This window comes from Spea bombifrons, chromosome 8 (genome assembly GCF_027358695.1).
Source record: "Spea bombifrons isolate aSpeBom1 chromosome 8, aSpeBom1.2.pri, whole genome shotgun sequence".
In the NCBI taxonomy this organism is placed as follows: domain Eukaryota; kingdom Metazoa; phylum Chordata; class Amphibia; order Anura; family Pelobatidae; genus Spea; species Spea bombifrons.
Window position 1 is genome coordinate 46493000 of NC_071094.1, and position 14064 is coordinate 46507063.

At 48.2% G+C, this 14064-nt stretch overlaps 1 protein-coding gene across 1 annotated transcript; it reads left to right on the plus strand.

Moving 5' to 3' along the window:
- The first annotated feature begins 4582 nt into the window (after positions 1 to 4582).
- LOC128503754 (homeobox protein otx5) lies at positions 4583 to 12645 on the plus strand. The gene is made up of 5 exons (XM_053473934.1): positions 4583 to 4748; positions 6954 to 7006; positions 10015 to 10216; positions 11601 to 11752; positions 12007 to 12645. Exons 3-5 carry the CDS (start codon positions 10120 to 10122, stop codon positions 12628 to 12630), a joined length of 873 nt encoding a protein of 290 aa, XP_053329909.1. The 5' UTR covers positions 4583 to 4748; positions 6954 to 7006; positions 10015 to 10119; the 3' UTR covers positions 12631 to 12645.
- Positions 12646 to 14064: the final 1419 nt, after the last annotated feature.

Here is a 14064-nt window from a genome sequence, read left to right on the forward strand (position 1 = left end):
CTGAGTGTGAGGGGTCACCGTGGAAGTGAGCGGGGGCTGCTGAGTGTGAGGGGACCCCGTGGAAGTGAGTGGGGACTGCTGAGTGTGAGGGGTCACCGTGGAAGTGAGCGGGGGCTGCTGACGGTGAGGGGACCCCGTGGAAGTGAGTGGGGGCTGCTGAGTGTACTTGGATCTCCCACCCGTCACCCCCCGAGGCCGCCACTTGTCCACGTAATATGGCTTTTAATCCGCCTCTTACTCAGGACGCCGGCCCGGCGCTCTCTCCATTTGCCTAATGAGCCGGGACCGGCCGCAGATGAAATGTCCCCGAGGGGCCGCCGCTAATCCTCTCGGGTATTACAATGAAGGTGAATAGAGGGGGCCGGAGCCCTCGTTATTTCCAGCTCTGCGGCCGGTAATTAACGAGCACGTGGCTGGGACGGGATTAGCGAGCGCCCTCTCTGCGTTTCCACGCCACCCGCCAGCAATCACCCAACCAGCCGCTTAGAGACAGAGGCCGGTAACCGAGAGGACCCCACGGCGGAGGAAATTATATGGAGGGGCTATACGGAGTAATGGGAGGGGCTGTACGGAGTAATGGGAGGGGCTGTACAGTGTAATGGGAGGGGCTGTACGGAGTAATAGGAGGGGCTATACGGAGTTATAGGAGGGGTTATATGGAGTAATAGGAGGGGATATACGGAGTTATAGGAGGGGTTATACGGAGCAATAGGAGGGGTTATACGGAGTTATAGGAGGGGTTATATGGAGTAATAGGAGGGGATATACGGAGTTATAGGAGGGGCTATACGGAGTTATAGGAGGGGCTATACGGAGTTATAGGGGGGTTATACGGAGTTATAGGAGGGCCTATACGGAGTTATAGGGGGGGTTATATGGAGTAATAGGAGGGGATATACAGAGTTATAGGAGGGGCTATATGGAGTTATAGGAGGGGCTATACGGAGTTATAGGGGGTTATACGGAGTTATAGGAGGGGCTATACGGAGTTATAGGGGGGGTTATATGGAGTAATGGGAGGGGATATACGGAGTTATAGGAGGGGCTATACAGAGTAATGGGAGGGGATATACGGAGTTATAGGGGGGGTTATATGGAGTAATGGGAGGGGATATACGGAGTTATAGGAGGGATTATATGGAGTGATAGTAGTTGTTATACAGAGTGATTGGAGGGTTTATAAGGTGGAGTATAAGGGGTGGTGGATGGGGATATGGGTAATAGGAGGGGTATATGGGTAATAGGGGTGTTGAGGTATATGGGTAATAGGAGGGGTGGGGGTATATGGGGTAATAGGAGGGGTGGGGGGTATATGGGGTAATAGGAGGGGTACTTAGGAACAAATAAAAAATCGTATCGAGAAGAATGAATCGATTACTGCAAAGAGATCCCAACATGCGCAGCAGCGGCTCACTAAGGGGAGCGATCGCTCAATCGTTACCGTTAATACAAATAAAGTTTTGCTGAATTGTATTAAGAAGGCACAGTAACCATAGTAACCAATAAAAGTTTGTCAATTCTTTCTTCTGGAGGTTTAACCACAAAACAACAGCACAGAAACTTCTAAAAGGCTTAGGTTTCTATGGCAACAACCAATCAGTGCCTGCCACATGAAAATTAAGTGTTCCCGACAAAAATCACAAATGAGACAAAATTTCACTCAATTAAAGAATCATTTCTGGGAGGGTTTCTGATGTGAAAAGTGTGACATTTAGCGAGGGAGTGGAACAGCGGCTTTAAATACCCCATCAGCAACATCCCCCCCCCCCGCCGGTCTGGGGTAACGGTTCGTGCGCTTTTGGGACACGCTGTTAATTGTCAGCTCTTTGTCCCGGTGAATTTAACCCCGTCGCGGGATTATTACGGAGGCCGAGGCTCGCTATTTGCCCCGTGAAGGGGTCTCTTGTTATCTTGTGCCCCAGTTTCTGTGACGGACAGATGGGGCTAATCTGCCTCGTTAATTAGAAGCGCGAGTTCTGCTGCCGGGATTAGCGGCCGACGAACACTTAACCCCTACAGTACCGAGCACGCCAGAGCCCACGGACCCCGCAAGCACTGATAAGGGGCGTACAGCGGAGAGCACAACGTAGAAACACAGAACCTGCAGCACATCGGCCCCTCCGGCCCCTGGCTACTCGCCCGTTTCGCCTGCTGGATTATGAAAAAGCAGGAGAGCGCTTCGTCTCTCCGTCTCTCACCTCCTTCCCCAGAGCGACCCTAAAAGTCCTCCCCGCGTCACTAAATCTGTAATCAACAGCGTCCCGTATTTAAAAAGCTCCCCGGGGGTCCGTCCCGTATATATAAAGCTCCCCGGGGGTCCGTCCCGTATATATAAAGCTCCCCGGGGGTCCGTCCCGTATATATAAAGCCCCCCGGGGGTCCGTCCCGTATATAAAAAGCTCCCCTGGGGTCCGTCCCGTATATATAAAGCTCCCCAGGGATCCGTCCCATATATATAAAGCTCCCGGGGGTCCGTCACGTATATATAAAGCTCCCCGGGGGTCCGTCCCGTATATATAAAGCTCCCCGGGGGTCCGTCCCGTATATAAAAAGCTCCCCGGGGGTCCGTCCCGTATATAAAAAGCTCCCCGGGGGTCCGTCCCGTATATATAAAGCTCCCCGGGGGTCCGTCCCGTATATAAAAAGCTCCCGGGGGTCCGTCCCGTATATAAAAAGCTCTGCGGGGGTCCGTCCCATATATATAAAGCTCCCCGGGGGTCTGTCCCGTATATAAAAAGCTCCCCGGGGGTCCGTCCCGTATATAAAAAGCTCCCCGGGGGTCCGTCCCGTATATATAAAGCTCCCCAGTGGTTCTGTCCCGTATATAAAAAGCTCCCCGGGGGTCCGTCCCGTATATAAAAAGCTCCCCGGGGGTCCGTCCCGTATATATATAAAGCTCTGCGGGGGTCCGTCCTGTATATAAAAAGCTCCGCCGGCGGCCGTCCCGTATATATATAAAGCTCTGCGGGGGTCCGTCCTGTATATATAAAGCTCCGCCGGCGGCCGTCCCGTATATATAAAGCTCCGCCGGCGGCCGTCCCGAATATATAAAGCTCCCGGGGGTCCATCCCGTATATATAAAGCTCCCCGGGGGTCCGTCCCGTATATATAAAGCTCCCGGGGGTCCGTCCCGTATATATTAAGCTCCGCCGGCACCCGTCCCGTATATATAAAGCTCTGCGGGGGTCCGTCCCGTATATATAAAGCTCCCGGGGGTCCGTCCCGTATATCTAAAGCTCCGCCGGCGCCCGTCCCATATATATAAAGCTCCCGGGGGTCCGTCCCGTATATATATAAAGCTCCGCCGGCCCCCGTCCCGTATATATAAAGCTCTGCCGGCGGCCGTCCCGTATATATAAAGCTCCGCCGGCCCCCGTCCCGTATATATAAAGCTCTGCCGGCGGCCGTCCCGTATATCTAAAGCTCCGCCGGCCCCCGTCCCGTATATATAAAGCTCCGCCGGCCCCCGTCCCGTATGTATAAAGCTCTGCCGGCGCCCGTCCCGTATATATAAAGCCGACCCGAATTAATTCACCTGGCTGTTTTCCTGAATTCTGAATTAGAACCGGATCTCGGGCCCCAAACGGCCCCCCGGGACTTCCCTACAATGTTCCGGGATGATTTAACGTGGTAACCCTGCGGGTACGCCGAGCCCCGCGCAGACTGCTCCTCGCACCCTCTCTTTATACGGTTTGAGAGGAGCCGTCTCTTTCTGTGACCGAGTCTCGCTCCGCCGGTCTCTCCTGTGGCCCTAAAGTCATAAATCCGCCATCTCTTGGGCCCCCGCTATAAACCCCGCCCTCTAATGCAGCTCCTCCGGGTATTGGAGTGTGAGTGAGCGCTCCCGGTGCCCGGCCATTTCAATGGGGAACGGAAAATATTAACCCAAGTAGGGGAGCCCATAACGGGGCGACGGGGCCCCACAGAACTGACCATGAGGGAGGTGAGGGACTGGGGACATCCACAGGGGGCATATAGAAGAGTTTGGGGCACCAAATAACCCCAGACACTAACGCGCCCCCTCATGCCCCTCGCACCCCTCCCACGCACGTTATTTGCCCCCAAACGCCGGCGCCATAAGCTTGAAGGCGGCAAAAACTGACTTGGGGGCTTCAGCAAACCCCCAGTTACCCCACCCCGATAATATACAGGGGGGCAGATGGAAGCAGGGGGGGTATACAGCAGATGGAAAGGAGCAGTCGGGGAGCAGTCGGGGTACGTAGCAGAGCGGGGCACATGAAGGGGTAAATAGAAAGAGGGCAACGCCGGGGCAATGGCTGAACGGCACCTGCAGCCATCGGAGTCGCCAGATGGACCACCTGCCCCCCCACCCCCCAGGACGGGGCCCGATCTGCCCCGAGGGACATCTGTCTCCGAGGGCCGGGAGCCGCCGTGTCAGCAGCCCGTCTGGGGGGATCAGCGCTAATTGGTGCCGTCACATCGTCCTGGGATTAGGAGAACACACGCCGGACACGAGCCGGGGTGGCCATCGTGACAATGTCACCTCCACCCCCCCACCTCCCTCCGGCCCCCCGGCCCACCGCCGCACTCCTCACATTAACCAGTGAAATTCACACGATGCCCCGTGACATCACCGCCCCGCCGGCTTAAAGATGGACACCCAACTATCTGTGGCCATCCTTCTTGTGTTTGGCCGCCCCGGTCTGGCCGTCTCCTTTCTGCCCGAGCGCCTCGGCCGTCTCTACCTGGGCTGCTGCTGCTGCTTCGCCGCTCCTCTCCGCTCCGAGGTAAGACTCCGGTTCTCTCATCCAGATTTAAAACGGAGAGCTTTAGCCATCCTGATAAAATTCTGACTAATGATTTAAAGTCCTTACCCCGATAATACAGATCTGCGCTGATCTCGATTAACTCCTTCCATGCTGGGGTCCGCGCACAAGGGTCTCTTTATCCCGAGATGTCCCTTTTCTACTAAACGCGTCTCTCGCTGTCCTGCGACGAGGCTCTCGGGACGGACGGACTCCTTGGCGCGTTTCTATCTTCTCATTTTAAAAAAGTTGCCAATTTTGGGTTTTTGATTTCAGTTTCAGATATGTATATTTTTGAAATCAATAGATTTTTATTTCAACAATTATTTTTCATCTAAATTTCTATTTTTTTTTTAAAATATATATTTTTATTATTTAAAAAAAAAAGAAGAAAAAAAAAAGAAATGATGTATCTCAGTGTTTTCTTTATTTATAGATTTTTAATATAATATAATAATTAGATATAATAAAAATAATAAAAATAATAAAATAATATATAGATATAGATAGAACTATTTATTTATATTTAAAAATACATTTTCTGGAGAAAAATGACTTTCTATGTCTATAAAACTGACTGAGGCGACGTAACGTCACGAAGTCACTCGCCCTTCCCCCGGCCGGGTCCTCGCGCGTCCAATCAGTCGCTTCGTTAAATAAATTCATTAGTGAATATAATATAAAATATATAGAAATGAATCAAAGCAAAAACCTATTTATTAAAAAAAGACATTTTGTGAATTTATTGAATAATTCGAATTTTATAGGGAAAAGCGCGTCGCCGCCACTTGTTGCTCCGTTTTATTGTTTTTGGTTTTATGGGATTTTTTTTTTTTTTCTGTTTTTAATAAAAGGAATTGCTGGGGGGGCAGGTGAAGGGGGGTCTGCGACGCAGAGCTTACTATCTAATGAGGGAAAGCACAGAGTAACAGGATGGAGGGAGCTTATCATGGATTTATGGACACAAGTGTGCTGAAGGTGGAAAAGAATACTGACCCAAAGAGCTTACAATCCAACAGGTGGACAGAAAATAAGAGAATGAGAGAGGGATACAGGATCTGACCAATGGATGGAGAGATAGATAGACGGATGGATAGACGGACGGATGGATGGACGGACGTTGAGACGGAGTGGGGATAGATGGATGGATGGATAGACGGACGGACGGATGAATAGATAGATGGATGGATAGAAGGATGGATAGACGGACGGATGGATAGATAGATAGAAGGATGGATGGATAGATAGATAGAAGGATGGATGGATAGATAGATAGATAGAAGGATGGGTAGACGGACGGATGGACAGACAGACGGATGGATGGATAGACGGATGGATAGAAGGACGTTGAGGCGGAGGGGGGATAGAAGGATGGATAGACGGACGGATGGATAGATAGATAGATAGATAGACGGATGGATGGATAGACGGATGATGGATTGATAGAAGGATGGATAGACGGACGGATGGATAGATAGATAGATAGATAGATAGATAGATAGAAGGATGGATAGATAGATAGATAGAAGGATAGATAGATGGATAGATAGATAGATAGAAGGATGGATGGATAGATGATTGATAGATAGATAGATAGATAGATAGAAGGATGGATAGATAGATGGATGGATGGATAGATAGATAATAGATAGATAGATAGATAGATAGACAGATAGAAGGATGGATAGATAGAAGGATGGATGGATAGATAGATGATTGATAGATAGATAGATAGATAGAAGGATGGATGGATAGATAGATGATTGATAGATAGATAGATAGATAGATAGATAGATAGATAGATAGATAGTAGGATGGATAGATGGACGGATGGACAGACGGACGTTGAGGCAGAGGGGGGGATATGTGGATAATAGGGGGGCTCGGTGAGTTGGGTAAGGGGTCCGGTGACAGGTTAAGTCTCCTAATTCCCGCACAGAAGGCTCTTTTATGCCGCGGCTTCGTTAATCTCATCGTGATTTCTGGTGCCACGAGCTCCGCTAATTGGCGCCCCCCCCATCGTTAACCCTCGCAGGGCCCGGCGGTGACAGTCACAGGCTGGGGATAAATCCGCAATGTGTTTCACGGGGATTTAACGCGATGTATGAGACCCTCGGCCCCCGCCGGCCCTCGCAGACACTACGTCCCGCTAGAAATTCATGACTCTCCTAAACTTTTCTTTTCCAGAAAGCTGCGGCCCCGACCGTCCCTGCGGCGCCCGCCGGCATTTATACCGCGAGGTAAGTCTGGCCAGACGGACGGACAGGCGGACAGAACGCGGGGCTGCGGGGCAGTCTGTCCGCTTCTAATTATTTGGGATGGCTTTTTGTCTGCCCTCCACCCCGGTCCCTCCCCGTCCACAGACACTGAAACTAATCTGCTTAAAAACAAGAAGCCCATCACTGTCTGAGGCGCCCCGCAATCCAGCCAGGGATACCGAGAGCGCAAACCTCCAAACAGAAATCATGGTTACCTAAGCCTTTGAGACCTCAGAGGTCTCTCCTTCAGGTGGAATTCCTAGATTGTAATTAGATTAGAATTTTCAAATCCTATTGAGTCGTCATCCAGGAAGCTCCCACTCAGGAAAATGCAAAGATAAAGATTTTTTTACATTTCCATTTTGATCCCCAAATTCGCTGAAATTAACTGAACCGAGAAAATTTCATCAGAAGAAACGAGTAAAATTTACACCGAGTTAAAATCCCCCATTAGTGAATCCCTTAATTACAACGTTAATAAATTAATATAAAATTAACCATAAAACAAAACATATTTAGCTTTTTAATTGAAATGTTACAATTCCCTAAAAAATCCTGGTTATTAAAGTTAATAATACAGAATAAACAGATATTATTTCTATCATTAATGCATCGATTTATGTTTAGATCTTCAGAATCTGTGTATTCGTACAATTTCTACACACGGGAAAAAATATTATAAAAAAGAAATATTTCACATAAAATAAAATGTAAACAAAAAATAGAAATAATAATATTTAAAAAAATAAAAAAAATAAAAACTGAGAATTCCCCGCACACGTTTCTTACTGAAATTAACTCCGATAAGAATGAAAAACCCAAATAACATGAATTTGTCCTCAAAATACTTGAAAAATCCTATTTTTGTCTTCTTACTGGGGTCCGGTAAATATTTATGACGTTTGCTGCGATTTACACAGAACAGACAAAATCAGGTTTAGAATTTTGCTAAAATAATAAATTCATTTCATGTTTTATTATTATTGATTTTTAAAATATTAAAGTCAATTTAATAAAATAATAAAAAGACAGAATTTGGTATAAAAGAATCCACAATAATTCCAATTCTAGTAGACTGTAGCGGCTGAAAGCGGTGGTTCTTCCCGAGTGACGGCACCCGTAACGCGTATAAATGCTCAGAAAACAAGTGATTTCCCAGAGATTAATGGCGTGGTTTGGGCGAAATAACGGGTTTTGGTTATTGGGGGAGATAAAGCCCGGCCCTGGATGTAGATAATTGCAGGTAATTGAGTGGATCGCCAGATAATTCCCCAGCCCCCCCCCCCCTCAGGATTCCTGCACTCACCGGGGCAGTTAGGATGGACGGGGGGGGGGGGGGTAATTAGTTTGCTGTGGGTGTTAATGAGCGCCTAATCACATTTCACGGAGCGCGTCATTACTTACTAACTGGAAGACCAACATCTCACTAATTACCCCCAAATATGTGGCACGGAGAGGCCCTGAAGTCACCGGGGCTTTCATATGGAAATAGGACCCCGATTCACAATCTACAAATACGAGACGTGGGGGGGACCAACACAGAGACGCCGGTGAAAGACTCCGCGGGGGAGAGGAGGGCAGCGGGAGAGAAGAACCAGCGGGAGAGAGAAGGGCAGCGGGAGAGAAGAACCAGCGGGAGAGAAGGGCAGCGGGAGAGCGGGTAATTGAGGGGAGAGAGAGGGGCAACTACTTTGAGAGAAAGGCAGCAGGAGATAGGGGCAATATGAGAGAGGGGGGCAAAGGGAGGAAAGAGGAAGGCAGTGGGAGAGGAGGGCAGGAGATGTGAGGGGCAATATGAAAGAACGTGGGGCAACTGGATTCACTGGAGCAAGTGGGTGAGACAGAGGGGAGAATAGAGGTGGGGGATAAAAAGCCAATGGGAGAGAGAAGGGCAGTAGGAAGAGGGGAGAGAAAAAGATAGTGGGAGAGAAGGGCATTGGGAGACTGGCTCAGCAACTACAAGTCCCATCATCCTCACGCAGGCGGATCGTATGAATTAAGAATTCTGTATCAAAGATCCGAAGGGTTAATGTCATAGAGCTCCATGAAGATCATTTTGGGGAGTCGAGATGTTATTTCTAGATAAACTTGTAGAATGCCCCCAGGGGATCCAGTCCGGGGGGAGGAGGGTAATTCCCAGATGTTATCCTGATGAAGTTGCCCCACTCTGTTTACTCAATTAGCAGGGTATTCACACCCCCCCGGGGATGCTCAATGCCCCCCAAACAAAAAGGTGTAATAAGATCCTAGAGGGGGACACATTACCCGTTTCTCCATGTTAAATAAACCCTTTTGTGTCGCCCAAATCCCCATGAGTGCCTATTGTCCCGTGTCATTACCCCCCTAGGGACCGACCTGTAAAGAGGGGCATTTGCTTATCAATGGCAGGGAAGTAGGGGGTCATCGGATGGCTGCTTTTTGCATTTTTACATCACGAAGCCGGAAAAATGCACTCGGAACAAAGAGAATTCCTCTGTAGAGTTTCTGGGGGTCCCGAGGACTTGCCGCTGTACCCCTCGGCCGTAGCCCCCCGTATTAAACGCACGACTCTTCTCATCGTGAAAGCTGCCATTTATCCTCTAATGAGTTTTTACCAAAAATGGAATCTTTAACAGCCATTAGAAACATAATTGCACCCCACGTCCGATTAGGGGGTATTATGATGAAGACCCTGAACGTGTCTCATTGTTGGGTTCCCCCACCTTCGCTCCATGTAGAGGCTCCAGCCCCAAACCAACGAAGGGGGGGGGTCGGGGGGGTATAATGGGGGAGGTGTGCGGTGGGTGGAGAGTCACTGGTGGACCTTCCTTTAATTAGTCCGTGGTCTGGAGGTGGAGAGGCTTTAAAGCAAACACTCATCTCACCTGCCTTCAGTATCTGCCCCGGCCTTGGACCTGAGATACACCGCTGGCCACCGCTTAGGACAACCTTCTGCTTCGTGGACCTCGAGCGACCGGTGGATCTTTACCCCCGATGTTCCCACTTTACAGGCGCACCTGAAAGAACTCAAGGACCGACCCTACCCAGGCATCGGGAAGCCTCCGGACCCCCACAGTAACGAGGCAGTCAGGTCCTTGGACCACCCGGGTTCTGAAATGATGTCCTATATCAAACAACCACACTACGCAGTCAACGGGCTGACGTTAGCCGGCACCGGCATGGACCTCCTGCACTCAGCCGTGGGCTATCCGAGTAAGTGGCCTCGGCTATTATCAGCGTGTCCGGTTATAGAGGATGTGGGGGGGTACGATGTAACGCGGAGAGAAATAGCGTGCGATTACATTTATTATTATTCAAGAAATTGATTCAAATCAGGGGTTTTTTTAGAGTTCGTTTTTAGGAAACTTTCTATATTTTTATATATTTTATACGAGATTCGTGTCGTTCAGCTCAGCGCCGCAGACATTCTTGGGAAATGATTTAGTTAAATAATAAAATATGAAAGCACAGAAAATGATAAATATAGATTCACAAATTTATATATATATTGCTTAATAACATTTTAAAACAGATTTTTCATGAAATATAAAAAAAAATGTAAAATAAAAAAAGACAAATATCCTTGAAATATCCCTCAACGGAATGATCAGGTAGCGATATAAATGTTACAAAGTTTCACACAGGGGAAGAAATAAAAATGTTCAATTTCATTTGTCCGGTGATGGATTTTTCATCACTAAATTGTTTTTTTTAATTATTTGACCATTTTTTAAAAATACTACTCGCCATTTTTAGTATATTTTTTATATGTTGTTAAAAAGCCCTAAAATGGTTTAAAATACAGCTTTTAGCTTTTGTTTGTATATATTATAAATATTTAGAACATATATTACAAAATTGTGCTAAAATATATATTTTTTGATGAAAAACGGTTGGTTTCTCTCCGTAATTTCGGAACGCGTGACATCCGATAACGTTATTACCGTGTATTATTTGACGTGGATATGTGAGGTCTCGCTAAATGTCTCGCTTTCTGCGCCGCCGGCTTTGAAGTGTAATTTCAAATCACTTTTTCATTCATAGGAATCCAGGTCAGGTGTAAGTTAATTATGCAGGCGATTAATTAACAGGAATGAAGGGGGGGGGGGCAGAACGAGTGTGATTGAATAATGTAAATCGGGGAGAGACCCCGAAACGTTTCTTCCATGTTACTTAACATAAAAGCGCCCCAATAATCACTCCGCAGGAAGTATAATTATCAGATAAAAATTAAAATAAATGAAAAAACCAGCATTTAACACTTTCAGCCCCATAGGAGCAAGCGAATCACTGGCCATTACAGTGTACTACAGGAGCCCACAGCACACAAAGGGTTAAGGAGGACCCAATATCAGTTTTGGGGACGAGGATTAAGGTTTAAAGCTGGAAATATGACCATTTTTATCTAACGAGACGTTTTATCTTCTCCCTTTTCCTCTGCCCCACTTCTTGCTTCGCCCCTCTCTGTTTCACCCCTGTCTCTCTCCCTCTCCTTCTCTCTCCCCCTCTTTCTCCCTCTCCTTCTCTCTCCCCCTCTTTCTCTCTCGCTCCCTCTCCTAATTCCATCACTCCCCAAATTTTCCATCCCCACCGTCAGCTACCCCGAGGAAGCAGAGACGGGAACGGACGACGTTCACCCGGGCGCAGCTGGACATCTTGGAAGCCCTGTTTGCTAAGACCCGGTACCCCGACATCTTCATGAGAGAAGAGGTGGCCCTCAAGATAAACTTACCCGAATCCCGAGTCCAGGTAATAAAACGATCCAATCAGACGATTAACGAGCCTCTTCAGGAAGAATAACGATCTTCCGAGACCAAAACTTCCAAAAGATGGAGTCTGCGACGTTCTGGCTGCAGCTTTACGCCGAGTGCGACACTTTGTACCGGATCGCGGCGTATTCCGGTGTACACCGAGCGACCGGCTGGTGCCGCCATCTTGCTGCTCCTTTAACAGATCGTTAGTGACACGAATTGTCTTGTCTTCTTCTCCAATAACCTTTGCAGGTTTGGTTTAAGAACAGAAGGGCCAAGTGTCGCCAACAACAGCAGCAGAGCAGCGGCCAAGCCAAACCGCGACCGGCAAAGAAGAAAACATCGCCGGCCAGAGAGACTAATTCAGAAGCCAGCACCAACGGCCAATACAGCCCCCCGCCTCCCGGCACCGCGGTGACCCCCAGCTCCACAGCCAGCGCCACCGTCTCGATATGGAGCCCGGCCTCCATCTCCCCCATCCCGGACCCCCTGGCTGCGGGCACTACCCCCTGCATGCAGAGGTCGGCCGGCTACCCCATGACCTACAGCCAGGCTCCGGCCTACACCCAGAGCTACGGCGGATCCTCTTCCTATTTCACCGGGCTGGACTGCGGCTCCTACCTCTCTCCCATGCACCCACAGCTGTCAGCTCCTGGGGCCACACTGAGCCCCATCGCTACTCCCACCATGGGAAGCCATCTAAGCCAGTCCCCGGCATCGCTTTCCGCCCAGGGGTACGGCGCGTCGAGCCTCGGCTTCACCTCGGTGGATTGCTTAGACTACAAGGACCAAACTGCCTCTTGGAAGCTTAATTTCAACGCCACTGACTGTCTTGACTATAAGGACCAAAGTTCCTGGAAGTTCCAAGTCTTGTAACCGGGAAGCGCCCCCCAAACATCAAGAACTAGCAGGAGGAGTCCTAAGATCCCCGACGCATTCCACGCGCTCCCCCCATTTACTAAGAACTAGCGTCAGAAGGGCCGAGACGGACGGCCCGGCACAGAACATTCGTTAACGCGAAGGGGTATTGTCTTCCGGGGCAATTAGAGAGACAGGGCTGAGACGGGGTAACATTTAGCACTTTGCTTCCACAGTCGGGATTCGGCCGCCTCCGTTCCTCTCTCTGCCGGAGTCCGGATGGGCCGAGTGCGTCCTGCTCCTCCCAGACACTCCCAGGAGCCCCTGACTCTCGGACCGTTAGGGGTTAAAGTTATTTCAGCCGACGGCTGGCGAGTGACTCCTCATAGCCCGGGTGACCAAAGATTCATTAGCCGCAGGCTTTAGGCAGGCGCTCCGTCCTTCTCTTGATAAATAGTTTAAGGAATCGTCTGCAGACGCCCTTCTTTATTTTGTGTGTAGCCTGTCCAGCATGGCCCCCGACCCCTTTAGGATACAAAGTTATTATTTATTATCTAGATCTTTAAAGTGCTTTATATTATAGTTCTGGCCATCGTACGACGCCCCCCCTCGTCCGGCGGAAGCTCTGCCAGGGGCCCCAGGTCTCCATACAGCGGGGGGCCGAGTACAAGGTCTCCGTCCCGGCACCATGAAGATATATATCTTTTAAAAAAAATCACCAGCAATCTTTTTTCCAGTTTATTTATTTGGCGAGCGAGGGGCCGCCGGGGGCCGATAGGTTTAATGGTTTCCCGTCCCTTGTTTTTGTGTTATTTTGTAGCGTCGTACATGTTTTGATTGTTGCTGAGCCCCCCGTGTCCCGTCCCCACGTAGATCTGTCATATTAATTATTAATTATCGTTATTTCAAACATTGTGTGTCATTTCATTAAAGTATTTCGTTCACCCGCAGCCTCGTTGTGTCGTCTGTTGGTTTGGCTTCGTGCTAATAAAAGGGGTACGAATAACCCGCGTTCCCACCCGCCGTCTGCCCAATCGGGGTTACATTTTCACACACGTGTCGCCTCTCCGGGTCACAACAAAGAAACTCCGGGTCGCGGGAGCCGCGATGCCAAATTCCAAGCTCAAAATAATAATTAAAAAAAATAATAAAAATTTAAAATAATAATAATTTAAAAAAAAAAAAAAAAAATAAAATAAAAAATAATAATAACTAAAAAAAATAATAAAAATGTAAAATAATAATAATTAAAAAAAAATAAAAAAAATAATAATTTTAAAAAAATAATAATAAAATAAAAATAATAAAATTAGAAAATAATAAAAATAAAAATAAATAATAAAAAAATAATAATAACTAAGGATGTTTAACCAAACTAACAATGAGGTCACTGACAGCGGGAGCCGTGCGCATCCCAGACATAAAAACACACATTTTTACCATGGATTTCCT

What these genes read in the sequence shown, in the direction of transcription:
- LOC128503754 (XM_053473934.1), top strand. Translation starts at nt 10,120, where the DNA reads ATGATGTCCTATATCAAACAACCACACTACGCAGTCAACGGGCTGACG. An exon ending in CTCAGCCGTGGGCTATCCGA is followed by an intron (nt 10,217 to 11,600) that starts GTAAGTGGCCTC and finishes CCCCACCGTCAG; the next exon opens with CTACCCCGAGGAAGCAGAGA. An exon ending in TACCCGAATCCCGAGTCCAG is followed by an intron (nt 11,753 to 12,006) that starts GTAATAAAACGA and finishes TAACCTTTGCAG; the next exon opens with GTTTGGTTTAAGAACAGAAG.